Consider the following 27,906-nt stretch of genomic DNA (forward strand, 5'->3'; position numbering starts at 1 on the left):
CCCCCCCGTTCCCCACCTGAGCATTGTAGCTGAGGCAGCTGGGCTGCGCTGTGGACCCGGCGGATCGTGGTGGGCAGACCCTGGCTTATGCCTCCCTATTTCCCCGGACATGTCCAGCTCTTTGGAAATTCCCCCCGGACGGGGATTTGAGCACCAAAAAACTGGACATGTCCGGGGAAATCCGGACGTATGGTAACCCTAGACAGAAGCAGCACATGGCAGTGGGGGGAGGGACAGCTGAACTGCCAGCAATTGATAGCCCACTGGGCAGCTGCCACACAGGGAACTTAGGGGAGTGGAGAGCTGATGGGGGGCTGCTGGTCCATCCTGGTTCCAAGCCCCCACCAGTGAGCTGCAACAGGCTGCTCTTTCTGCAAGCGGAGGACAAAGCAGGTGGCTGCCAAACAACATTATAAGGGAGCATTGCGCAACTTTAAACGAGCATGTTCTCTAATTGATCAGCAATGTAACAAGGAAACAACATTAACCAGGACGACTTTAAGTGAGGAGTTACTGTACTGGAAAAGAGAATGCATAGATAGATTCCAACAGATGGAGTGTCCTACTCCATCTCTTCTCTCTGACTGGCCTTATGGACTGATCTTTGCTTGTCCACTGATCTCTAGCTGCCCATAGTTGGGGAAGCAAAAGTTAATGGGGGGGGAGTGAAACTGAATTCTGCAACTCCCCCCATTTTTTAAAGAAACTTTAAACGGAAAGAAAATCACTGTGATGAAGAAACAAAGTGACAGGCTCTTTGCAAAGAAAAAGATTTATACATTTCTTAAACAAAAGACAAGGAATCCACAAGCCTGGCACAGTTTATAGACTCATCAGAAGCCTGCTGAAGTATTTGAATGGTCAGAAAACCATAGGAATTAGATGTGGGTGTTACAAAAACTGTGCACTAACTCACATTTGGAACTCATGAGGGAAACAAGCCTGGAGTTCCCAGATTCAAAATATTTCCAAGACAGAATTAGACTTCTAAAATAGAAACATACCTTTTCTTTCAGAGCTAGATCTCAACAATGTCTTTTCCAGCTAATCTGAAATTCTCTCCTATGGCTATAGAAAACACATGCAAAATATCAGGACTTAAACAAAACAACAACAACATAAACACCAAACCAAAGTAGATGAGTGTGTCAAACTTGGGTGTATACTGGAAATGAAGAGAAAACCTTCACCATGGGACTTTCAGTAGTGAGAGATTCTGTTTTACTGGGAGGAAGGTCTCTCCTGACTTCAGGGAGGGGCATCCCCTCCTGTCCTTCACAGCTGTAGACCCTGCTGCTTGGGAAACCAGGCAGAGAACTTTTTAAAAAGTCATAACAAGTTAAACGGTATAAACAAAATTAAGCAGCAATTTATAAAAACGATGTAGAACTTATTTTCTTTAGAAACAGACCCAAGTTTTCCAAAATTTAAAAAGGAAAGGCTGATTCTGATTTCACATTCCTGGCTACCAATGCCCACAGGTTTCCTTTCATTCAGAAGGTGCTGCCATCACTGCCCTGATTCCCCCATTGATTCCCCCTGGCCCAGCAGCTAAAAGTGAGACAAGCCAGTGGAACATTAAGATTTTAAACCTTGAACTGAGTTGCGGGTCACCAACAGTTGTAAGATTCTCTCAGACAGAGAGGAGTTAGCGAGATTCACACAAGCAGGAAGAGCACCCAATCTTGAAGGGACACTTCCCGTTGTGGGCTGCGCTGTCAGATGCCCAGACTGACAGCAGTAAAAGTATGGCTGTCCACATTAAAGCTTTGTCAGAACATCCGTCAGAACAAGAACAGCAGGGTTAGTTCCTAGGAACATAGCCAGGGAATAGGTAAAGGTCTTGGCAGAGTGTGCTACAGTACTCTGACATCTCCTTACATCGGTGGAACTCTGTGCCAGGGGCATAGCCTTCTCGCTGCTTGATTAGTCTATTCACCTGAAAGATGAAAGAAACAGGAGGCGGTTTGAGAAACAAAGGAAACAGAGCTAAGGAAAACTTCATTCCTGGGGTATAAGTGATACAAGCTCCAACAAACAGATCAACCAGTTAATCCAATCCAAGGCTCTCTCAGGTAGAGGCACCATAGAGAATTAATTCTAGGGAACTGCCTCAGTTCCTCCTAGCAGGAGGCTCTATAGATAATGGTGCAGGAGCAATGGATGTAGGGGGCTCTGCCATGGCCATTCACAGCAGGAGGTACCATGGAGCAGTTTTTCCTCCAACTTATTTGATTGCAGCCCCTCTTCTGTGTGTTTGTAGTTGTTTATGTCCCCCACGCTACCACCACACAAGTATATACCGCTGCCCAGCTCTGAAGGCAGAGTGGAGAACGGCAGCTGCTGGCCAAGCATTGCCACCCTCCGCTGCTGCTGGCGATGGCGCTGTCTTCAGAGCTGGGTGCCTGGCCAGCAGTTACTGCTCTCCTAAAGCTTCTCACATCTCCTCAGAATACATTCTGCACCTCTCCCAGGGGTGCACGCCCCCTAGTTTGAGAACCTCTGCTGTAGAGTGTGAGGCAGGAGCACTCTTCTGTGGGCAACTCAGGCCTAAGAACTTGAAGCATAAGACACTGCAAGAACCAGGCAAATGTAGGAGAGGGGTGTCTCAGCTTACCTTCACCAACATGTCAGCCACATGCATGTTTTGAGAATCCTCGGCAAACACAGAAGTGAGAGCCTCAATATACCAGGATCCACGCTTGGTATTTCGCATGGCAGCTGTGCCTGAAAACATAAAAAATGCATCAGCCCATGGTGAAAATAGAGAGGGACAAACACAGGGAGATCCAGAGAAGGAAGTCTCTAGGGGACACACACAGGGGAACTGCTGAAGCTCAGAGGAGGGACTACCACCTTTAACACCCTCACAGACAGGGAGATAGACACCTCCATGGGACCCTCCCTGATACCTTTCAGAGAGGCATAGCCACAGATCATGTCAGAACGTGTGGGCAAACGCAGCCTAGGATTCTCCTCTTTGTTGGCATCACTCTCCTCGCAGCCTGGAGAGTCAGAGCGCTCTTTCCCATCCCTCTGATCCACTCCCCGGTCTGTCTCATCTGAGGAGTGGGGGGGAAGACACAAAAAAACAAAAACAGGGAAACAAGTTACTCCCAAACCTGTTGTGCAGTCTTCTCATATTCCCCCAGTCACTGAGCTCTATCTGCTTGTATAATGCTGGCTTCCTTTGTCCAGGACCCAACGCCACAGCTGTTAGTGCAAGAACACTTCTCTACAACTCCTGCATTTCTGTATCTGTCTCTTCTCAAATTTCAACAGAAAATCTCTTTTTCCTTGCCTATAACATTTAAACTCCTCTTTCCTTCTACATTTGGTCTTCTGTGATTACTGGAAGCAATAGTAACTCTGTTAATATAGTGCTGACTAAGCCCACACTATTATTGTAGTTAATTTAGTATCACTGCTGCAGTATCACTATCTGTTATTCAATGTCTATATATTACGGTAGCATAGCTTTATAATCACTGAGAATTTGAGTGTGTTGGGAAGTGGCAGCATTCTCTTTAAACCTTGGACACAACTCCAAATCCCAACTAAAATCCCAAATCTTCCCCTCAATCCCAGGATAGCAGGATGTTTCAGCTAAAATAGCAGTTCACAATGTCAACAGTTCCAACAGAACCCATTTAAAACTATTAGTTTTCTCTATCTGTAGATGAAATCAGGAATCCCTGCACTGGTTGTACTTTTGGACAGATTCTCTATACAGCCATGAAGACTAGAAACACTATTTAAAAATTAGAGCCTTGAAACTGCATGAATAGCTGGGGATACCAAAAAAATGCTAGCGTACAGCTCGCTGCAATGAACTGACTCAGTCTGACCAGACCAGGGATGACCTGAGTTCTGCATTCCCCTCTACCCCCTATACATCTAAAGGGGACCTGCAAAGAAAAAAAAAATAGTGGTTCTTTTTTAGTTCTTTATAACGTATGAAGACTGAAGGGGTTTTGGTTTTCTTTTTAACGTTTTTTCCCCTCTTGCATGTTTTCTACCTTAGACATTTCAAGGATATAAAGCCTGGTGTCTTCAGTGCTTTTTGCCAAGTGCTCTTTGGAAGACTCAGATCTGAACTGCAAGCTCTCAATCCTTAAATGAAAATACCTGAAGGTGAGCATGGGAACAGAGATTGCCATACTGAATCAAACTCAAGATCCATTTAGTCCAGTGTCCTGTCTCTGACAGTAGCCAACTCCAGCTACTTCAAAGGAAAGTGTAAGAACATCACAGCAGGCTGATGGGAGATAAAGTCCCCCCTACATTAGGTCTCATGCAGGTCTTTAACTATCTTAAGTATGCTTAACATCCCTTCCAGAATTTGTTAGCATTAGTTGAGAATTCTGAACATTTTTATGGATAATTATGAAATGGTAGAGTTCATGATTCTAAGGAACGGTAGGAGGGAGAACACCACAATAAAGACAATGGATTTCAAGAAGGCAGACTTTAGCAAACTCAGGGAGCTGGTAGGTAAAATCCCATGTCTAAGGGGAAAAACAATTGAAGACATTTGGCATTTTTTCAAAGAGACATTATTAAGGGCACAAGAGCAAACTATCCCACTGCATAAGAAAGATAGTAAGTATGGCAAGAGACCATCCTGGCTTAACCAGGAGATCTTCAATGATCTAAAACTCAAAAGAGAGTCCTACAAAAAGCGGAAACTTGGTCAAATTACAAAGGATGAATACAAACAAATAACTCAAGTATGCAGGGACAAAATTAGAAAAGCCAAGGCACAAAATGAGATCAAACAGGCTAGGGACATAAAAGGAAACAAGACAACATTCTACAAATACATTAGAAGCAAGAGGAAGAACAAGGACAGAGTAGGCCCATTACTCAACGAGGGGGGAAAACAACAACAGAAAATGTGGAAATGGCAGAGGTGCTTTGTTTCAGTTTTCACCAAGAAGGTCGGTGGCGATTGGACAACTAACATAGTGAATGCCAGTGATAATGAGGTAGGATCAGAATCTAAAATAGGGAAAGAACAAGTCAAAAATTACTTAGACAAGTTAGATGTCTTGAAATCACCAGGGCCTGATGAAATGCATCCTAGAATACTCAAGGAGCTGACTGAGGACATATCTGAGCCATTAGCAATTATCTTTGAAAAGTCATGGAACACAGGAGACATTCCAAAAGACTGGAAAAGGGCAAATATAGTGCCCATCTATTAAAAGGGAAATAAGGACAACCCGGGGAATTACAGATCAGTCAGCTTAACTTCTGTAGCCGGAAAGATAATGGAGCAAATAATTAAGCAATCAACTTGCAAACACCTACAAGATAATAAGGTGATAACAGTTAACATGGATTTGTCAAAAACAAAATCGTGTCAAACCAACCTGACAGGGCAACAAACCTTGGGGGAGGAGGGAGGGGAAGAAAACAGTAGATGTGGTAGATCTTGACTTTAGTAAGGCTTTTGATACTGTCTCGCATGACCTTCTCATAAACAAACTAGGGAAATACAACCTAGATGGAGCTTACCATACGGTGGGTGCATAACTGGTTGGAAAATCGTTCCCAGGGAGTAGTTATCAGTGGTTCACAGTCATGCTGGAGAGGTATAACGAGTGGGGTCCCGCAGGGATTGGTTCTGGATCCAGTTCTGTTCAATATCAGTGATTTAGATAAAGGCATAGAGAGTACACGTATAAAGTTTGCGGATGATACCAAGCTGGGAGGGGTTGCAAGTGCTTTGGAGGACAGGATTAAAATTCAAAATGATCTGAACAAACTGGAGAAATGGTCTGAAGTAAACAGGATGAAATTCAATAAGGACAAATGCAAAGTACTCCACTTAGGAAGAAACAATCAGTTGCACTCATACAAAAATGGGAAATGACTGCCTACGAAGCAGTACTGCAGAAAGGGATCTGGGGGTCATCGTGGATCACAAGCTAAGTATGAGTCAACAGTGTAATTCTGTTGCAAAAAGCAGCAAACATTCTGGGATGTATTAGCAGGAGTATTGTAAGCAAGACACGAGAAGTAATTCTTCCACTCTACTCCGTGCTGATTAGGCCTCAACTGGAGTAGTGTATCTAGTTCTGGGCACCATATTTCAGGAAAGATGTGGACACATTGGAGAAAGTCCAGAGAAGAGCAACAAAAACGATTTAAGGTCTAGAAAACATGACCTGTGAAGGAAGGTTGAAAAAATTGGGTTTGTTTAGTCTGGAGAAGAGAAGACTGAGAGTGGACATGATAACAGTTTTCAAGTACATAAAAGGTTGTTACAAGGAGGAGGGAGAAAAATTGTTCTCATTAACCTCTGAGAATAGGACAAGTAGCAATAGGCTTAAATTGCAGCAAGGACGGTTTAGGTTTGACATTAGGAAAAACTTCTTAACTGTCAGAGTGGTTAAGCACTGGAATAAATTGCTTAGGGAGGTTGTGGAATCTCCATCATTGGGGATTTTTAAGAGCAGGTTGGACAAACACCTGTCAGGGATGGTCTAGATAATACTCAGTCCTGCCATGAGTGCAGGGGACTGGACTAGATGACCTCTTGAGGTCCCTTCCAGTTCTATGATATCCAGTCTCCTTTTGGATCTTGGGCACAATGACTGCCAGTGACAGAATTCCACAATCCAAAACAGTATTTCTTTATTGTGTGAAATTTCACACCTTTTAATGTAACTGACTTTCCCTTTGTCCTTTTGTTAGGAGACAGGACAACAGAATTACTCGCTCTACCTTCTGCAGACCCGTCACTGCAGACTTTTATCATGTGCCCCATTGTCTCATTTTTAAGGAAGCAATCCCAATCTTTTCAGTCTCTTCATACAAGAGTTTTTCCAGGCCCTTAATCATTCTCCTCTCTTTTCTGAACCCCTCTAATGCTGCAATATCCGTTTGGAGATGGGATGACCAATGCTGAACACAGACATTATACATATGAGACTGCATCCCATTCAGGGTGGATAAAAATCAATGATTTTTTTATTTTATTTTTTTAAATCAAAAATGAGATTTTTTTTTTATTTAAATAGGTTTTTTCCTCAAAAAGCATTTTATAAAAAAATCCAATCAAAAGATAGTTTTAACTAATACATAATAGCTCAAAAGGTATCTCATCATGGAACAGGAATTATAAATTTTAATTCTATAGTATAAGACAATATATTCATGTAATGTTTAAGAAAAGGTTCGTAAATGAGTTCCAATAGTTCATCTTATGGGGTTCCAGGGGCTTCTGTATAGATTATTTAGGTTAATCTTTCTATCTACCCACTGGGACTCAGTGCTCAGTCTAGACGATACCATCAGAGCAGCTTAGTTTTGCAGTTCTCAAACTGTGGATTTGTGTTTCCAGAGATAACATGCTTGTTAACAGCAAAAATGTTTTAAAAATAAATAATATATAGAGGTGAGAAATAACAGCCCTCAACCCTACTGTCCCTCTGCAAATTTGTATACAGAGTCAATCCCTTACCTCTCTCTAAAAGTGCAAAGTTTCAAAAAGTTCAATGGATAGAAGATTGTTGGGGGCAGAATAGATCTGGACAAGGAGAATAAGTTTGGAGATAAATGTGAGAAGGGAGGGACAGGCAGTAGAAACAAAAGTGAAACCGTTTGAGCAGCATATTCCAGAAGTCTGAGGTCTTTCTGAGTGTAGCCTTCATTGATTTGAGATCTACCATACCATTCTCTCACTAGAAGGGAAAACCTATAATGGCAGCAGGCTGTAAAAGAGAGCCAGTTTGGGAATATTTTAATGAAGTTCCTCTACCTGTGGGTAAGACAGGCATGTGTGCAAAATGCAAGCAGTGCAACAGAGAAATGCAAGGCCTGGTTGCCCAAATGAAACATCATGAGAAGTGTTCCTTCTCAGGAGGAAGCTGCGTTGAAGAGGATGAAAGGAACATGTCTGAACATGCAGGATCTTCAGGTTGGTAGACTTTTATTTCATACTTCTTTCTTAAGGACTGCCTGCCTTCCTTCTGAACTATTCTTGAATTCCCATGTTTAAACAAAAATATATATATATTAGTTGTGACTCTATGGTACTATCATTTTAGATGCAGTTGTGATAAAAAATAAGTAGCTGAAATAGGCAGATCTTTCTTTTACAATTTCACCTTTAAAGTAGTAATGAGTAATACTAAATGAGCAGTATGGTAATAATAATTAAATAACTGCATTGACTTATTTTGTTTAGGAGAATCCATCCTCAACATACAGGATTCTGAAGACTATCCACCTTCAAGATCACCATCATTTTCTATAATTTCAGAGTTATCTGCCAATGATAGTGTTTCAGTCACATCATGTATGTACAGTATATCACCTATAGCAAAAAGGAAAAAACAAAATCCCCATCATCCAGAAACAACCATAGATAAGTTTGTGATAAGAACCGGCAGATTACAAAAAGAGGTAATTGATGAAAAAAATTGCCCAGTTTGTTTATGCAACAAACTCTTCTTTCTACATAATTGAGAACCCACACTTCATTAATATGGTTCAGTCACTAAGACCAGGATACAGTCCACCCAACAGAGCAGGTTTCAGAGTAGCAGCCGTGTTAGTCTGTATCCGCAAAAAGAAGAACAGGAGTACTTGTGGCACCTTAGAGACTAACAAATTTATTAGAGCATAAGCTTTCGTGGACTACAGCCCACTTGTGGACTGCATCCGAAGAAGTGGGCTGTAGTCCACGAAAGCTTATGCTCTAATAAATTTGTTAGTCTCTAAGGTGCCACAAGTACTCCTGTTCTTCTTCTTCCAACAGAGCAGATGTCACAGGCAAATTGCTGGATAAAGTGTACGAAAGAGAAATTGAGCAGTGCACAAAGGTCTAGAGGGTAAAATTGTCTTGATTGGTGGAGCAATGTCCACAATGATCCTGTTGTATGTGCTTGTGTGACAACAGAAGAAGGGAATGTCTTCCTTACAGAAACAATTGATACATCAGGAAATGTACACACAGCAGAATACTTACAAGTAGCAGTAAAAGCTATAAGAAACTGTGAAAAAAAAAATTCAAATGTCTAGTACGCAGCTTGGTCACAGACAATGCTGCAAATGTATCCAAGATGAGAAGAAATTATTTAGAAGAGAGTCCCAAGCTAATAAGTGCTCATTTGATGTACCTCCTAGCCAAAGACTTCAGTGTTCCAGAAATGAAGGCTAATGTTGTTGAAATTGCAAAATACTTCCATAACAACCACTTTGCAGCAGCTGCTCTGAAAAAAAAGTGGGAGGAACCAAGCTAACTCTCCCACAAGACACGTGATGGAACTCAGTACTGGGCTGTTTTGAACACTATATCAAGAACTGGCCTAATCTGATGACAGTTTGTGAACAAAATCATGAAAAAATAGATGGCACTATCACAGCAAAAGTTCTCAACATGGGGCTTAAGAGAAATGTTGAACACAAGCCTATTTCTGCAGCCTTGAACAAAATGCAAGGAAATACCTATTTTATTGCCGACACTGTTGAAATTTGGAAGGAACTGAGAGATCTTAAAGAGAAATATGCAACGACAGAGTTAAATTACAAGCATTACAAAAACAATGGGACAAGCACTATCTCCAGCTCATTTTCTTGCAAATATTCTTAACATTCGGTCCTAGTGTCAAACCTTAACTGCTGAAGAAGAGGAGTTGGCTATGACATGGACATCCAGCAATCATCCCTCCATAATGCCAACTATAATAAAACTTCAGAGCTAAGGGTGAACCTTTCAAGAAATACATGTTTGCTGATGATGTTTTAAAGAAAGTCACACCAGTGAACTGGTAGAAGTCACTTAAGCAGTTGGATTCAGAGACTGTTGAAGTGATGATCTCACTTCTTCTGCCAGTGTAGAAAGAATATTTTCTTCCTTTGGACTAATTAATTCCAAATTGAGAAATCGTTTGGGACCTGAAAAAGCAGGAAAGCTTGTTTTTCTTTTCCAGATTATGAACAAACAGGAAAATGAAGGTGAAGACGACTGAGTTAGGTGCAGAAGCCAATATTTTAAGTTTCTCATGTTGACCTAGCTGACAGTCAATTAAATGAAATATTTAAAAAAAAAAAATTAAACTATTTTAGTTAAAAACAATTTTAAACAAACCTGATTTTAAAAAACCCGAATGTTTAACTAAATTCAAATTTCATATGCTTGTTTTGTTAAAATATTATATGTTTGCTGTTAAAGAGAAAGAATCCAGAATACATAACGTTGTTTTAGTTAAATAAAAATTTAAATGTCTGTCTGGTGATGTTCGCCTCCTAGTGCAAGATGGCAAGAAAATCCTCCAAATATTAATGATTAACCTGCTAAATTGGAGATATTTATGAAGTCATTGGGAGGTGAATTATCTGCTTCAATTACCTTTGGTAAATGAAATAACTAAATCATCATTCATTTTCTGATATAGCTGTAAAACTAATCTGAAAAGTTTTCAAAATAAATCACTTAAATGTATAGTGTGTACTTTCTAAAAATGAAACCTACATCTATCTCTGAGTTGTGAAGAATATGTATTAAGGTTATAACAATCAACAAGAATGCACTTTTATGTAGAAATCCATGATTAAATAGAGTCTTCTTGACTAGTGTTTTAAATCATGATTTAAATCAATTTGATTTAAATCAAATCCACCCTGATCCTATTCTTTATGCATCAAAGCATCTTCACAGCTGCACATTGAACAGAGGTCATCACTGAGCTGTCTATAATGCTGCCTAGGTCCCTTTCCTGAATTGACACAGTTAATTTAGAACCCTACAAGGCATATAAGTAGTTTAAATTTTTCCCTCTAATGTGCATTAGTTAGCATGCATCAACACTGAATTTCATTTGTCATTAAGTTACCCGTTCCCCCAGCTTGTTTTCTCCCAATTATTAGTCAGGCATTTACATTAAGCAGATATTAACAAAAACCAGAAAAATTAATAATTTTAAATTGACTAATAAATAAATAAAGCTGTCTTCTCAATTGCTAAGGTTTCAGTCTTTGTATGGTCATACACTAAATACTCTCTAGTCATCTTTAAAGACCGAAGACCTCGCGCAAGAACAGGGTAGATGAGGGTAGATATTTCTAATGGAAAAATAAGTGCAGGAGGAGAGGGGCTGGACGAGATGCTTTAAAACAAAAAGCCTTTCAGAACTTCTTTACACCAGAAAAAATTTTAAAAGGGTACAAGCTCCTTTTTAAAAAAAACATTTGCAGGCAACTCAGATGCATTTTCACTTCTGTACAAGAGAGCATCTGCTGGCACAACACAGGAAAATGTTATAATCACACAAAAATCTTACTGTATGTAGTTTCTACATCTACTACAGCATAACTTCAAGTCTTTATGATACTTTAAAAAAGATCATCTGAACACCTTTTTGCCCAAACATTCGTATTAAGGTCCAGTTACAAAAATTTCTTTCAGAGATTTGGGAGATTTTCCAAGTCTGAATTAAATTCACCAAACTCAAATGGTGGACTTAATTTTGCTTAAACACTCCCACCTCCAGACATGAGCTTTCAGCCCAAAAGGAAAATTTGTAAGGAAGTTACAAGCAACAATGAAGAGGGGTAGAGACTTCAACAGGCATCTTCAGACTTCATTGCCACTGACAAAGACAGAAAGACAGCTTGTACGACAGATGCTCTACAGAGAGGCTGTGCTGGATTGTATCATAGCAACAGGGCCAAAAGGAGGATATCACTTGGGAGGGGTCCGCATGCTGTAAGGCCATGTTGGAGTTATGAAGGGACCAAGAAGTGAGAAGCATGGAGAAGAGGTAAGTGTGATGGCGACAGCACAGTAGAGAAAAAGGAGACAGCTACAAAATTAAGAGGAGATTGGAAAAGGGGCAATGAGGCCAGTAGGAGACTGTGGTTTTGTCGACATTGGTGGCAGCATGTGGGGTACATGTAATATTATTTCGGGGGGATTTCCAAGCCAAAAAATTAAAAATTCTACGCACAATATTTTAAAATACTGTATATTTTATTTGTCAAAACACCACAATATAATCATGCCAGTTTCAATTATTTTGGTAATTTATTTCAAAATATCTGTCAGCAAGTATGTCTGTAACAATACAGACCAAAAAAGAGATTCTAGTAATTTTTTTTTTATTATTACACAAATAGATTCCTTACTAGGCATATTAATACAGAACTTTGAGTAATCCATTTAAATTACAATACCAAATTGTATTTCCTGCACCTGTCAGAAGCAGTGAAAAAGCTTGTGGTAGTCAGAGGTAACGGAGGAGCTGAGGGAGAGGGAAGGAGCCTGGAGGGTTGTTGGGTGTGGGTGTGAAGTATAGAACAGGGTATTTTTTGTTTTTGTTTTTTTTTTTTGGGGGGGGGGGGGGATTGTTAGGGAGTTGGGGAGCCTCCCCCATGTAGACCCCAAGCCTCTCCCATTCAGTCAGGCACATCTGTCCCTGTCCTGGCACCCGCCGTCCATTCCCATGGGTGTCTGCAGCTGCCTCCCGGTGTCCCTGCAGCCCCTCTCCCCCCATCCTTATGTGACCTTGCACCCCCACTCCCATTCAGCCCCTGGTTCAAGGCTGTCACCCCACTAGCTCCTGAGCCTATACCCCAGTCTGTTCCCACCCCACACTAGCCATTCTGAACCCCCCCCAGTGACACCCCCCAGAAGCCCCATGTGCCCCACTCTGTCCTAACCTGACTCCATGGGCAGGGTGCTGTGATGAACTCCTCCTCTGGGAGTAATGACAGGCAGCTACACACAGCTGTGAAAAGCAGGCTGTGGTGTGGAGTTACATCTGGCAATGAAAGGCAGCAGGGAAAGGCTCCGGCAGCTCCACCTGCCAGAGCCTTTCCCAGCTGCCTCCCCCACTGCACAAGCCTTTCCCTGTTGCTTCAGCCTTTCACTGTTGTGGGGAAAAGGCTCCAGCAGTGGGACACTACACTGCTAAAACTGGGAGGCATTGCTTGGGCATATAGAGAGCTGCACAGGGTATACATCCTAAAGTTCAGGCAGGTGTCTACTCACCTAAGCAGTGCCATATCAACTACTCTATTTGTGCTAGGGGTGTGTGCAGTGTATATACTCTACATGCTGCCGTAAGAGTAGACATAGTGCATGGATGGAAAAAGGAAAGCACTTTAGGAACAGAAGGAGACAAAGAGGTGGGAAGAGACACGGATGAGGGTTTGGGGCTAAGTTCCTGTAAGATGCGCAGCGGGCTATCAAAGCAGGCCCCTCTGCCAGCCGGCCCCAGCCCAGGCCTGCCAGAGCTGCCGGGAAGAGGAGCCCCTCCCCCAGCCCAGCCCAGGCCTGCCAGAGCTACCACATCCCAGAAGAGGAGCCCGTCCCCCAGCCCGGCACAGCGCAGGCCCGCCAGAGCTGCCGCAGCCGGGGAGAGGAGCCTCTCCCCAGGCCCAGCCCAGGCCCACCAGAGCTGCCGGAGAGAGGAGCCACTCCCCCAACACAGTCCAGCCCTGCCCTGCCCTGCCAGAGCTGCCATGGCCCAAGAGAGGCGCCCCTCCCTCACCCCCGAGCTGCTGCAGCGAGAGGGCTGGGGGGAATCCTCTCTCCCCACTGCAGCCCAGAGGCAGCCTGCACCCCAAACCCCTCATCCCCAGAGCCTGCACCCCAACCCTCTGACTCAGCCTGAGCCCCCTCCTGCACCCCTCATTCCTGCCCCCCTAGATTCCACACCCCCAGCCAGAATCCTCATCCCCCCTGCATCCCAATCCTCTGCTCCCTCCCACACTCCAAACTCCTCAATCCCACCCCACATCACCTCCATATTGGTGCACATAAATTCATTCCATAATGGATGTAAAAAAAATTAGAGGGAACACTGGTTTGGGGACCAGAAGGGAGGTAAGAGGAAAGGGCTCCGACATTAGAAGAAGCCAGTTCTGGGAGCTTAGGATAGGGAAAGAGTAGATAACAGCTCCAAGACATAGGGGGAAGGGGAGGAGGGAGAGGAGCAGGATTTCAGACAAGACTTGAGAGTACAGATGCATCACTCCATACTGCACAGGGATTTATGATATCATTATATGCCCCTATTCCCCCATGCAGGCACAGCAAGAGAAAGCCCCAAGTAGAAATGCCATGATGGAACTTGCCATTCCCAGGGTGCTGTGGGGTCTGTGATTCAATGCACACACCCCATGCAGAGTGAGAGGCACTTACAGAGCAACAGAGGCAGGGCAGAGGGAGGTGAATGTGGGTTCCGCTTACACCTGAGAGAAGCAAAGAGGAGAGTTGACAGCAAATTGGATGGGAAGGTGTGTGTGTGTGTGTGTCCCCCAGAGTCCAGCTTTAATTCTGTGCCAAGTATCTGGCCCTCATGATCCCTGGCATCACTCACCTCCACGACAGGCCTGAATGAAGAACATTTTGGGCTTGTTCTGGAGACTTGGGCAGTTTGCATTATCAAAGAGCCTGAAAATCTCCTGCAACTGTGAGAAGAAAGAAGACAACTAAGCACATCCCCATGGTACTTCCCCCTTCCTTCCATATGTGCCTCCTCATTACCACCCAATTTCCCATAGTTTCCCTTTATGCTTCTTACATGCGATTCTTCTCAGTATTAAATTGAGTTCCCCACCAATTCCCAACCACTCCACATGTGCTTCCAGCCTCCCATTACCTGCTTGCCCTGCCAATATTCCTCCCCCCCAGTACTGCTTCCTAAAGCTATGGAAGGGGTTAGTATGTAGAAAGGTACCTGCAGTAACTTGCCATCAACTCCATAGATCCCACCCTCGATGCCATGTGAGAGTAGAGCCACAATGCAGGAATCCACATCTCGGTGAGCTGGCAGCTGAGAGAACATCTGCAATGCCTCCTGCATCTCCTGGAGGGAGAGAAACACACTCAGTGTCCCTTCAGAAAGGGAAACGAGTGGAAGGAGCCATGTGATACTCCTAGGGGAATTCTGTGCCACTGTGCATGCAGAATTTGCACAGAAATTAATCCTTTTTGTGCAGAATTTTCTTTTCCTCCACAGAAATGAGCTGCTGGCTGCCACTAGGGGCCGCTGGACCTGGCAGAGCACAGCTTGAAAATAAAAAAGACACTGTCAGGGGGGAAGAGGGAGGGAGCACACCCTGAAAGGATGCAGCATGCAGGTAACTCCACACAGGCCCGGGACCCAGCATCAGGCTTGTTCTCCGTCTCGATCCCTGGGCTCTGAGGGGGAGGGTGTGCAAGTGTCTGGGTGGGGAGGCGGCGGGCCTACAGGTAGGGTCTGGGGATTCGGGGGTGCGTACAAGTGTCTGGACTGGGGGACACACCCCACAGCTGGGCTCTGGGGGCGGAGGGAGTGTGGGTGTCTAGCTCCCCTACTGGGCTCTGGGGGGGAGGGAGAAGAGAAACAGGAACTGGGTTGTCGTAGGGGTTTCTTTAACTCTCTACTCCTGGAGGAATTTGTGTGTGTACTGTTACAGACACAGCTGCTGACAGGTATTTTGAAATAAATTACCAAAATAATTGAAAGTGGCATGATTATATAGTCTTGTTTTCACAAATAAAATATGCAGAATTTTAAAATTATTGTGCACAGAATTTGAATTTTTTGGCACAGAATTCCCCCAGGAGTAGTGAACCACAAACCTAATTTAAGGGGGAGGAAGAAATATTCTAATACTTTTAAACAGCAGCAAAATGCCCTTATTTCTTTAGTATCTTTCATTCCCAAGGATCCAAAAACACTTTGTAGGCTCTACATAGGAATCACTCAACCACTTCTGAAATTCAGCTGCCTTAAGTGTGAGACACAGACATTTAAGAGATAAGAAATTCCATAGACAATTACCACTGCTCAGGGAGCTTAGGTTGACAGAATATAATTTGCCAGAACCTGGTCAGGATACTGGGGCAGCTTTTGGGATAAGTGCCATGGTAACTCAGGTACTTAGATACTAATAGTGATGAACATGGTAGAACTGCCAAGTATCAGAGGGGTAGCCAGGTTAGTCTATATCCACCAAAACAACGAGGAGTCCAGTGGCACCTTAAAGAATAACAGATTTATTTGGGCATAAACTTTTGTGGGTAAAAAACCCCATTTCTTCAGATGCATGGAGTGAAAATTACAGATACAGGCTGTATCTGTAATTTTCACTCCATGCATCTGAAGAATAAATCTGTTAGTCTTTAAGGTGCCACTGGACTCGTTGTTTCTATGGTAGAACTATTTACAATGGATGGATCTTTAATAACCATGAGTAGACAGGTCTGTGGATTTGATCTGTTATCCAGAAAATGGCTTCTGGAGCAGCACAGCACCCCTTAGTGGGCATCATTTGGTTCAGTACCAACTCAGAGGGAAGAACACTCCTACTGAACTAGCAAATGAGGAACAAGTTTGCTGAGGAGACAGAAGTCTACTGGCAAGACCATAGGCCTGGAAGTCAAAAGACCTGGGTTTTAAGAGAGCCTCTAACCTTAATTTCCACAAGACTTTGTGCAAGTCACTTCAGTTTACAAAATGGGTTAGTACTTCACACCCTCACTGTGAAGTTTAATCAGTGAATATCTGTGAGGTTCTTCAGAATGGAATAGATAAATGCTGATTATTTAACCAGAACAAAAAAAAACAACCACGTCCTTTGTTAACATTACGTTAAGCTTGTTGGAGTAACAAATGTTAGGAAAAAAATAAATAAATACTACAGCTGCAGTTAAACCCCCAGCTTTACTACTGAAGAGTATGACAGTAATAAGGTAACATCCCTAAAGATCTGAATCCTTCACAGACCATATATTCTCCAACACAAATATTTATATGGAAACATTAATCTTAGACTTTCCATACAGGGGCTCTCAAACACTATCATATTGTCAACCATATCCTAATGGAGAGAGTGTCTCATTGACACCACCCCTTATCATTACCCAGCCCCATCCTTCCCTTCCATTGACTCTCAGCTTGTCCTCAAGACACCAATGCAATAGTTACAAGCCCCCAACCCCCTCTCTAGGCAGCAAAGGAACCTCCTCACCTGCACAGTTTGATCATGCAGGACAGTCACCCTGTAGCCAAGGTGCTTGAAGAGCATCTCCAGAGCAGTGTAATCCACATCTCCACCCGAACGGAACTCCAGGTCCTTCTCACTGCTGAAATGCATGTTGCTGAGCACGAGTGCCAGGCCTCGGGGCTGTGATATCAACTTATAAGCCTGTTAACAACAGAGAAGGGCAGAAAATAAGTAAATCCAGCCATGTGGGAAAATAAATAAAGTTACAGAGTACTACACACCCATTCCATTATTGTGATGAGATGTGCATGACCTTTGGGGCACAAGAGATGCAAAGGTACAGATAGAGAAACCATCTTGGGCTAGAAACACTCTATTTGGCTTCCTATATGGGGTGAAGGCTCCATCATTCATAACAGGTACTAAGACATACAGACCACCGTGGAGGATTAGGTGCTTCTCCCATAGGATTTGTACGGAATAGTCATCCAGTTCCTGTGAGCCTGGGGAGCAACTCCTCCCTTTCCAGCTGAGACAAAACGAAAGCAGCAGAGTTTGTCAGCCCCAACACAGATGAAACACATGTGCATGGACTGACAGGCACACGTAGTTGTGAATGCTGGCATAAAGAGTGAGACTGGAACAGCTGTCTCAAGAAGTTCCAGGGGCATGTGTTTGTAGCACAGGATTATGACACTGATCCAGGGTTTTCTTTGACTCTTGCTGGTGGGAGCCACATGAGGTGGACTATGGCGGGTAACACCTTTGAGTTACATGTGCGTCAATATGTATCTACAGCCCAAAAATGCATTTTTTCTTCACCAAGTCTGCTTGTGGAGTGCTCTTTCTTCAGCTCATCCAACCATCCCACCCGTAGGGGCGAGTATTCCCTCAGTTCCTGTCCCACCAAGTACTCACCAACGCTTGGTGAGCATGATAGAATTCTGGGGTGCATGGCTTCACCGGAATGCAAGGAGGACCATCTCCATTATCCAAGGAATGCTCCATCAGCTCTATTTGAGAGATACAGAAATCAGCAATGAACAAACGAAAGTTCTGGCTGCAAAACACATTTAACATGGAATAGCTACTTAGACATAGTATACAGTGCTTCGCATACTGAAAGCGCTGCACAAATGTTAACTACCTAATGTTAAAGTGTGGTTCTACTGTAAGATGTTTCCACTCACCTTTCATCCAGTAGGTCAGCCTCTTGTGGGTTTTTGGAGTCAGCACTGTGACATGAATGAGAAGTTATTACTGCTTTTACTGCTGTTTGCCCTGCACAGACAATACTTCTCAGAGAAAGGAACTGGAGCCTATTGCTTCTTGTGCATCAACAGAATTGTTTACCAAGTTCCAATCAGTTACATCCATGCAAACCCATTAAAGGTAACTGGGTTGTGGACAAGTGACAGTTTAAGTTATCAAGCTGGGCTTTCTCCTCCTCATCCATCACCACCAATTATGCCTTCAGTGACACTCATGCAATCCCATTGTTTTTAATGGCTTTTGTATCAGAGGAATTAACTGGAACTGCACAATAGGGAAGGGAACCTAGATCACGCCTTCTGAGCTATGCTGTTTCTGCAGCAGGAGAAAAAAAAGCAGTAGAATCTTTGCAGTTATTAAAATGAGTATATATGACTGAGTAATACATATAGGAAGCAGTCTCCCAAGAGATCATTTTTAGTCACTTTTCAGTCACCTGCAGCAGGACTGGGATCCCATAATATGGCAGAACCAGCTGCCATAATAGTGGGAACAGGTAAAATGTATTTTGTTGCAGGCGTATTTTGTTGGGTGGGCAAAAAAAATAAAAATAATAAAAACAGACTGTGGTAATTTTCAGGAAAACACTAAATCTCTTGTCAGTTTACTAAAAGTAGCCTATTCAGGAAATTGCTAAATATTTTGACTGAGCCTCTCTCTCTCTTACATATGTTTATCTCCCTTGCCCGAATCCAATGTAGTACACCGGCTCAAGTCTGGTCAGAGAATCACACTCACAGGTTTTGTTGTTCTGTGATGTCACATACTGCCACTCACAGGCGCCAGCTTTTAATTTTCCCCAAGGGTGCTCAATCCCCACTCAGCCCCAGGCCCCACCACACTCCACTCCTTCCCCCAAGGCTCCACCCCTGCCCTGCCTCTTTCCGCCCCCTCCCCTGCTCCTCCCTCCCAGCACCTCTTGCACCGCATGCCACTGAACAGCTGCTCTGCTGCATACAGGAGAGAGGGGAAGGAGTTGATAAGCAGGGGGGGGGGGGGGAGGGAAGGAATAAGCAGGAGTGGGGGGAAGGGAGGGGAGCTTGGCTGCTGGTGGATGCTAAGCACCCACTAATTTTTCTCCATGGGTGCTTGGCACCTATCCTGTCACTATTGTATCAGCTTACTGTCAGTTCTGTGAGCAGTTTTTCTGTGAATTTTTTTCAAAAAGCAACAGTAATCCTGATATATAAATAACTTGAATGGTACGTACGAAAGTTCTAAAAACGGTGCTTAAGCAGTTTAAACAATTCCAGTTTGGGGGTTTTTTAAACTTACTTTTTATAATCATTAAAAAAAATCTGCACCTTTTAAGGCAAAACAGTGGTGCAATTTGTTTTGACATTCCGTGTGATATATACAGATTGTCAGTGTGTCAATTAGAATTTCAGCAATGTAAAGGAAGTTTTTATTTTTTTAATTAAAAGTTTTTAATTCTTACATTTAAGCAAGGGATAAAAAGAGATATGATGTGCTAAGTTCCCTGTAAGCTGTGCGGCTATGCAGCAGCCTATTTAGCGCCACGCAGGTGTTTAGGGAACCCGCCCAGCCAGGACTTGCTGCAGCCAGGGGAGAGGTGCCCATAGGCACTGAAATTCCCCGCTAGCCGGGGAGTGCTCGAGCCCCCACCCCAACCCCTTCCCCAAGTCCCTGCCCCCGCCCCACCTCTTCCCCAGACCATGCCCCGTTCCCCTCTTCTACCTCCCAGAGCTTCCTACACACTGCAAAATAGCTGTTTGCGGCAGTGGGAGGCGCTGGGAGGGAGGGAGGGAGAGGAGTTGGTCAACAGGGCCACTGGCAGGTGAGAGGCGCTGTGGGAGGAGGGAGCTTGGCTGCCGGTGGATGCTGCTGAGCAGCATCTGCTAATTTTTCCTGTGGGTGCTCCAGCCCTGGAACACCCACGGAGTCGGCGCCTATGGGGGCACCCACTCAGCCCCAGACCTGCCCATGATGTTTCATTCCATATTCTTTATGACAATATGCCTATGATATGAATATGACTTTATGCAAGATGGCTCATAGGACAGATCATTGGAAAGGTTATGATCTACTGAATGTGATTATCCAATTTGTATGCCTCTATCATTTCTGTACCTGAAGTTAGGAATATTAACTATATATCTTAATCTTTAACTATATATCTGTATTTCAAATCTGTTACTTTGGGTGTCAGCCCCAACCAGCTCTTCAGGTACAACAATGGAAAAGCCAGACAGGGCTAATGGGCCATTAGCAGAGACAATGGACTGTGAAAGCACTTAGTCTTCTTGTGGACGCTGGAGACAGCCTACAGGCAATGGCTACCAGAGCCATGCAGAGTCTTGCGTCCGAGTCACCTGGTACTAGATACCCCTCCCTCCCCTTTTGGAATGGCAGTGTTTTTCCACTAGAAGACAAACAGTTCCCGCCTTACACAAGAGCTATATAAGGCAGGGGAGTAACATCATTAGGAGTCTCCTCTGCCTCTCCACCCTAACTGAACTGGGAAAGAAGGATTGAGCCCAAGCTGGAAGGGCATCTAGCTTGTGAGTAATACTGAGGCTTCAAGCTGGAGACCACTGCATCTGCCTTTCAAGACTTTCTGTAATCTGCCTGCAACAATCTCTCCGGTGAGAAATTACTATTTGTAACCAATTTCTTTAGTGAAACAAGCTTAGTTTGCGTGTTTGGTTTTATTTCCTTAGGAATTTGCTTTGTTCTGTTTGCTACCCCTTTAACCACTTAAAATCTGCCTTTTATAGTTAATAAAATTTGTTTTGTTTCTTATTAAACCCAGTTTCTGTAATTTCAGGGGGGAGGAGGGGCAGAAGAGAAGTTGTGCATACTTTCCTCCACATTGAGAGAGGAGGTGGATTTCATAATATACCTTTGTGTCTGCACTCCAAGGGAGGTGGACACCCGAGTGCTTGGGCAAGTCCCTTAAGCTGAGCCTTCCCAAATCTGATCTCAGGTGTCTGTTTCGTTCTGCAGTTGGGTGTGGCCCTGCCTGTGTGTTTGCTGGAGGAGGCTTAATGACCTGGCTCAGCAAGACAGGTAAAAAGGGCCTCAGGTTGGCATAACAGGCGGGCTCAGTGGTATCTCAGCACATCAGGTGGCATCCTAAGGAGTACAACCTGTCACACTGCATGGCTGGGGCAGGGGCAGCCCAGACCTGCTAAAGTCCATGCTAAGGTGGAACTGGGCACCAGAAGTGAAAGCAGGGAACCTGTCTGTTGGGGTACCATTAAAAGCAACTACATATCCAGGCCCTAAAATTGCACTCACAGAAAAATTTCTAATGAAGTTTCTTTGCAATGATTCACAAACAAAACTGGACTTTAAATTAAAAAAGTATTTAGGGCAGGGGTGGCCAACCTGTGGCTCCAGAGCCACATGCAGCTCTTCAGAAGTTAATATGCAGCTCCTTGTATAGGCACCAACTCCGGGGCTGGAGCTATAGGCACCAACTTTCCAATGTGCTAGGGGGGTGCTCACTGCTCAACCTCTGGCTCTGCCACAGGCCCTGTCCCCACTCCACCCCTTCTCGCCCCCTCCCCTGAGCCTGCCGTGCCCTCGCTCCTCCCCACCCCAGAACCTCCTGCACATCACAGAACAGCTGATTGGGAGGTTAGGGGAGGAAGAGGGAGGCACTGATAGGTGGGGCTGCCGGTGAGTGGAAGGTGCTGGGAGCAGGGGGAGCTGATGGGAGGGGCTGCTGGCGTATTACTGTGTCTCTTTGGCAATGTACATTGGTAAATTCTGGTTCCTTCTCAGACTCAGGTTGGCCCCCCCGATTTAGGGGAAGGAGAGCAAGAAGTAGTCTATTTTGCCCCTTGAAGAAATGGCCAATTCAACCTTCACTATGCCATGGATTACTCACCACCAATCTGGCGTGGTCTCTTTGGTGAGACGCAGGATTCACGAACTGGGAACGGGTCACTTGACTCATAATCTTGGCCCAGCTGCAAGAGATCATACAAATCCATGAAGTCACCAGTCAAAGATTCCTGTTAATCTGTCCAGTACAGAACTGTAGGGATTGAGTAATTGAATATAAAGCTTTAAACCTTTAGGTCACCAACTCTGATCCAGATCTCAGTCACAAGGAATGCATGGCTCAAGAGAATTAGGCTATGTTTTCTTTAAACTCAAGATCTCGTCCTCTCCATGCTCACCTAATCCCATCTGAATCCCCCTGTAGAGTTCCCGCTCCTCACATTCAGGATACCTTCTCTGGATTCATCTTTAATCTCAGCTATATGCCCAACTCAACCTCTCCCCATATTCCCCTCTTTTAGATTACTTTCAAAGGGTTTTTTTTAAATTGTGCTGGTGCTTCCCCCTGCCCTTGCCTCTTTATGACATATACAGAATGCCTGGGAAGTGTTGTATTTTGACCAAAAGGATTTTTCTGCTTGTTTTTAACAATCAGGATTGTAAAAACTGGCCTTTCCCCAGTATAAAGTGCTTATTGAGAGATCTTATCACCTTAGTTAATATAGTAATGGTATTGGTATTGAATCTTTAACAAAGGCTTCCTTTATTCAAACATTAGCCACTGTAAATAAAAAAAGCAAAAACAAAATCCCTCCCTTCATAACAACTCACTTTCACCAGCTCTCTAGTCAGAGAATCTTCCAGCCTAGACAGGACCTAAATTTTAAACTTAAAAAAAAAAAACAACCCCACAACAAACCTTTTCAGGCCTTTATGCTTCTTCACAGTATATGAGTCCAATTCACATTATCCCCACAACCCTTTTCTTATCACTTATTACACTAAGGTTCTCCCCCAAAGCCAAAAGTTTCTTTTGTTTACATTCAAGGTACACCTGCCCTTCATGATCACATTTATTCCCAAATGAATTCCATTTTCCTGATTTTGTAGTCCTCTCTTACCCTTGCAATCCCATTGTTCAGGCTGGGTATGGCGTTCAAGAGCATTTCTTCTAGGTGCTGCTGTTTGGTTTCTCGTAGAGCTTCACAGAAGGCTGAGAAGGCTGTGGGGCCCCTCTTGGGCAGCAGATTCAGTAACTCTACATTTTGGCTAAAGCTCCCAGCCTTGGCCTGGATCCACAGATAAGAAAATTAAGAAGCCAGAACAAAAAACCTCTCCAGAATTCATTAATTACATCTCAAAATGAGTTTCAAATCCTCTTCCCTCATCTGAAATGCTCCATCATCATGCCCTCTAGGCTGTGTATCTTCCATATTTTTCCTCTACACGATTCTTACCCCACCACTTCCCTGTACAGTATCTATCCTGTTCCTCCTTTATTCCACACTCTACGTTCAAACATAATTTCCATCATATCCCAACCACCCAGTTCCAGGTCCCATACATCTATATACAAATCCATCAGAAAATGTGTTAAGGAAACATTATGCTTATACTGTTAATTTGAAAAATGTTACAAGATGCTATACACAAGTATCTAAACTGGTAAGAAAAAAGAACTATGACATAGTATTTGAGAAATAGTATATGCTTGCATAATTAAAGACAAATGTAATAAGGAATGTTAACACTTGTAGGAGCATTAACAGTTTTTTGGATGAAATTTCTTAGGGTTTAAATAAGAAAAACGGTAGGAATTAGAACCTCCATGTCATGGAAATTTATAACTGGAGTTCATCAGAATGGTCTATCCCACATACCTTATGAATGATGTCCAAAGGACTCTGCACTTCACTACATTTTTTACACTGTGCAGGTAAATTAGCTATACACATACATGCACATCAGCCTTCTGTAAGGTGAACCTACTATGAGCTGCAAACTACATAGTGAGATTTACTAGCACTTGACCTAATCAAAACCAATTTTGAGCAGGATACTCAGATTTCTTCTCCTTGCTAAATGTCAGCTATTGTTTTATCACTAATGCTGTTTTTTTAAAATAGGTCCACAGGAATATTTCTATAGCGGGGAATTTCTTTTCTCTCTTTGTAGTTCAAAACAGTGGAGCTCTTTTTGATCTACCTTTCAATTTGTACCCTTTTAAGCCAGAGATGAAGCCCCAAAAACTCCAGCCTGAAAAGTGAAAAATTTGCAAAGTTATAGCAACTTTAGTTGCTTTAGTTTATAAGTAGGGCTGTTGATTAATCACAGTTAGCGCACACGATTAACTCAAAGTTAATCGCAATTGCAGTTTTAATTGCATTGTTAAACAACAGAATTCCAATTGAAATTTATTAAATATTTTTGGATGTTTTTCTACATTTTCAAATATATTGATTTCAGTTACAACACAGAATACAAAGTGTACACTGCTCACTTTACATTATTTTTATTACAAATATTTGCACTGTAAAAATAATAAACCAAAGAAACGGTATTTTTCAATTCACCTCATACAAGTATTGTAGTGCAATCTCTTTATTGTGAAAGCACAACTTACAAATGTAAATTTGTTTGTTACATAACTGCACTCAAAAACAAAACTTTAGAGCCTACAAGTCCACTCAGTCCTACTTCATGTTCAGCCAATTGATAAGACTAACAAGTTTGTTTACATTTATAGGAGATAATGCTGCCCTCTTCTTATTTAAAATGTCACCAGAAAGTGAGAACAGGTGTTCGCATGGTAGCCGGCATTGCAAGGTATTTACGTGCCAGATATGCTAAACATTCATATGCCCCTTCATGCTTCGGCCACCATTCCAGAGAACATGCTTCCATGCTGATGATGCTCGTTAAAAAAAATGCATTAATTACATTTGCGATTTACCTCCTTTGGGAAGAATTGTAGGTCTTCGGCTCTATTTTACCTGCATTCTGCCATATATTTCATGTTATAGTAGTCTCGGATGATAAAATGAGCAACATGTGCTGAGTTAAGAATACTTTCACTGCAGATTTGACAAAATGCAAAGAAGGTACAGATGTAAGATTTCTAAAGATAGCTACAGTACTCGACCAAAGGTTTAAGAATCTGAAGTACCTTCCAAAAATCTGAGAGGGATGAGGTGTGGAGCATGGTTTCAGAAGTCTTAAAAGAGCAACACTCTGATGTGGAAACTACCAGTGCGATTAATCGCATGACTAATTGCTTGACAGCCCTACTTATAAGAGATGACTGTCCCAACTGATCAGTCTACTGCTAAGATAGTAAGAGCACTTTGCTCTTCTTAGTACCTATCTGTAATCATTAGACCACTTGCTATCCAATCTTTTTAAAGCAGTTTACACATTAGTTTTTTTAACAATTTTATTGGAGAAGCAATTAATGGCCATAATCAAGATTGGCCCCATATACAAGCACATAAAGTATTTCAGCATTATAGCACCCTTTTGAAGGCAGGTGTTATTCTAAGGAAATTGAGTTGAGGTGAAGTCAGGGCTGGCACCAGCCCAGCAAGCAGATGCCTGGGGCGGTCAACAGAGAGGGGCGGCACGTCCGGGTCTTTGGCGGCAATTCGGCGGTGGGTCCCTCACTCCCTCTTGGAGCGAAGGACCAGCTGCCGAATTCTGAAGCGGTAGAGCTGATTGTGGCTTTTTTTTTTTCCCCACCCGGCTTGGGGCGGCAAAAACCCTGGACCCAGCCTTGGGTGAAGTTATTTGCAAAGATCACACTGCACATCTATAGCAGAGATATGATTACAATAATATCACACCGATGACAATTAGACCTGTGTTTTAAAAATAACATCCAAACCCTTCTTGAGTTTGTTCACCTTTTCAACTTCTGAGATTCATGCTCCATGAAGATCCACTTTTGTTTTACTTATTTTTGTCAAAACCACTGCTTTCATCAAGACCTATTAAAAATAGAGGCTCTGACCCCACCCCCTCACAGAAAAATCTGAGAGGATTTATGCTCTGCCCACTGCTGACATTAGTGCTATTTACATGGCAAGTGGATGCAAATAGCATTCTGTTCTCTCTTCTTATATACATTTGTTTGGTTAAGCTTCTACACAGCTGCCTCATCACTGACACGGTGTCCTACAGTTGACCTCCACCAACTAACACCTATTTAAATATGACTTGTTCTTGCCTATGCTATGTGCCAAATCAAGTTTAACATATTAAACTATTTTAGAACACAATGCTTTTCTTTAACAGAGAAGACATAGCCAGAGTTTTCAAAGTACTGGGGGTGAAGGAGGACACAGACCAGCTCAGACTGCAAACCTGAAATTAATATGAACATGGGTTTGGTGATGTCACTATTTCACAGAAGACAAAATTATACAAACTGCTGAGGCCAAACAGGAGTGTGAGGAATACCTGTATAGTTTCCATCATTTCTATGGTGATAATGTCCTTCTCTATCAGATGCTCCAGCAACTCCTTCAACACCAGCTGCTTTGCCAGTAACACACGGTTCTTCTTTAGCACCTCTTGGTGACGTTGTTGCATGCCACATGTACCCAGCATCCTGACAGAGGAAAAAAGGGGAAGGAAAACACACAAACCCCAGCATAAGGGTCACCAGTTCTCCCCACACAGCACGGGGGTGTGTAGAGGGGGGGGGGGGGGAACAGCATTAACAAACCTAGAAAAAACACCCTCATCCATCCAGCTGGCAGCCAGCAGTCCCACCCCACCATATTCCATCACTGGGCAGGGCACCTAGCTGGGTGCAATTTCACCTCCTGACACGTTACCACCTAGGCACTGGTATATCCCAGCTAACTCTTGGCATCCTGCCTCGATGTCCCCAGTATGTCTCCTCCCTACCCCATAGGGTGCTATAGGCTGCCACTCACCTCCCCCGCCCCTAGCCACCCCCAGGGGGCTCTGCTTCCCTACGTGGGCTGGCATCACTCTCCCTAGGCAAGGCAGGGCAGGGCTATGGGGCACTGGCTGCCAGGGTGGGGCATAGCCCCTGCCCTCCCAGGGCACATTTTCCCTGACGCACCCGGCTACTAGCCAGGCTACCTCTGCGCCCAGCACAGGGATCACGGGCTGCTCCCCCGCCCAGGCCTTCTGCACGGGTGACCCAGGCCCTGTCCCCCGCGCTCCTAGGCCCCCAGCTGCTGCTGTTCCCGCCGGGGGTGACTTACTGACTGTTCTCTCCCCTCCCCCCGTAAGGGGCGCTAAGGCTGTTCCACTTCCGTCCCCTCGTGCTGAGTCTCTTGCACGGATCACTCACCTGCTCCGCCCGCGCGCTGCGGCGTGCGCTCCCTCCCAGCACCCGGCGCGCGCCCGCTTCTCTGCGCCGGGGATTCAAACAAGGCACCCGCTCCTCTGCATCACGTGGGCCAGACTCGTGTACGGGAACCCCTCCCTCCGAGATAACCTCAACGGCCCTTAGCATCTAAACAAAGTTGGGCACCGCCTCCATGCGCATGCGTAGCCCCCTCAGCTTCCTCCTGCCCCTCCCCTTCCCGTGGATGCCATGGGTCCTGCAGTCGAGAGATTTTCAGCCGTGTGGAGTTTATGCGCATGCGCTTAGGTTCCGTCAGGGAAGGAGAGGGATGTGGTTTGGGCGGGCTGGGGCGCTGTGCGCGTGTGCCGGGCTCGGCAGAGTTGGTTGCAGGCGGGGGGTGGCTCGGGATCTGTGGTGGCAGCTTTGCCGTGGCGGCCGGGCGAGGGGGACCCGTGAGCCCCCTTAGTGTTTACTGCCACGTGGTAGGGCAGCCCGACCCCTATTCTGGGCAGTCCTACGTTTACAGTGGCGCCATGGGGCCGGGCCCACGCTCAAAAGGGGCCCTGGCCCGCCTGATTTGCGCTGTGCCCTTGAGCCGCTGGCTTCTCTCC

The 27,906-nt window shown here is 44.1% G+C and overlaps 1 protein-coding gene across 8 annotated transcripts; it reads right to left on the reverse strand.

Moving 5' to 3' along the window:
* Positions 1-756: 756 nt before the first annotated feature.
* On the reverse strand, positions 757-27,593 carry CASP2 (caspase 2). Of its 8 annotated transcripts, none has more exons than XM_024110076.3 (12): positions 27,299-27,593; positions 26,431-26,581; positions 23,097-23,264; positions 22,079-22,160; positions 18,141-18,185; positions 17,869-17,963; positions 16,975-17,151; positions 14,697-14,825; positions 14,337-14,427; positions 2,913-3,062; positions 2,618-2,727; positions 757-1,939 (listed from the first exon to the last, which is right to left on the reverse strand). In XM_024110076.3, the coding sequence occupies exons 2-12, from the start codon at positions 26,578-26,580 to the stop codon at positions 1,805-1,807; spliced, it is 1,332 nt and encodes a 443-aa protein (XP_023965844.2). In that variant the 5' UTR covers position 26,581; positions 27,299-27,593; the 3' UTR covers positions 757-1,804. The 8 variants fall into 8 exon arrangements, with proteins under 8 accessions (XP_023965844.2, XP_023965845.3, XP_023965846.2 ...); XM_024110077.3 differs by having other exon boundaries at positions 27,210-27,578; XM_024110078.3 differs by lacking the exon at positions 27,299-27,593 and adding an exon at positions 27,085-27,188.
* Positions 27,594-27,906: the final 313 nt, after the last annotated feature.

This window comes from Chrysemys picta, chromosome 1 (assembly GCF_011386835.1).
Source record: "Chrysemys picta bellii isolate R12L10 chromosome 1, ASM1138683v2, whole genome shotgun sequence".
NCBI classification, from domain to species: Eukaryota; Metazoa; Chordata; order Testudines; family Emydidae; genus Chrysemys; species Chrysemys picta.

Excerpts from the sequence above, each read along its gene's own strand:
- CASP2 (XM_024110077.3), bottom strand. The coding sequence starts at position 27,463 with ATGCTAAGGGCCGTTGAGGTTATCTCGGAGGGAGGGGTTCCCGTACAC. Across the intron at positions 18,186-22,078 it reads GAGACCACGCCAGATTGGTG|TGCTGACTCCAAAAACCCAC; the intron begins GTGAGTAATCCA and ends TTCATGTCACAG. Across the intron at positions 17,964-18,140 it reads GCTGACCTACTGGATGAAAG|AGCTGATGGAGCATTCCTTG; the intron begins GTGAGTGGAAAC and ends TCTCTCAAATAG.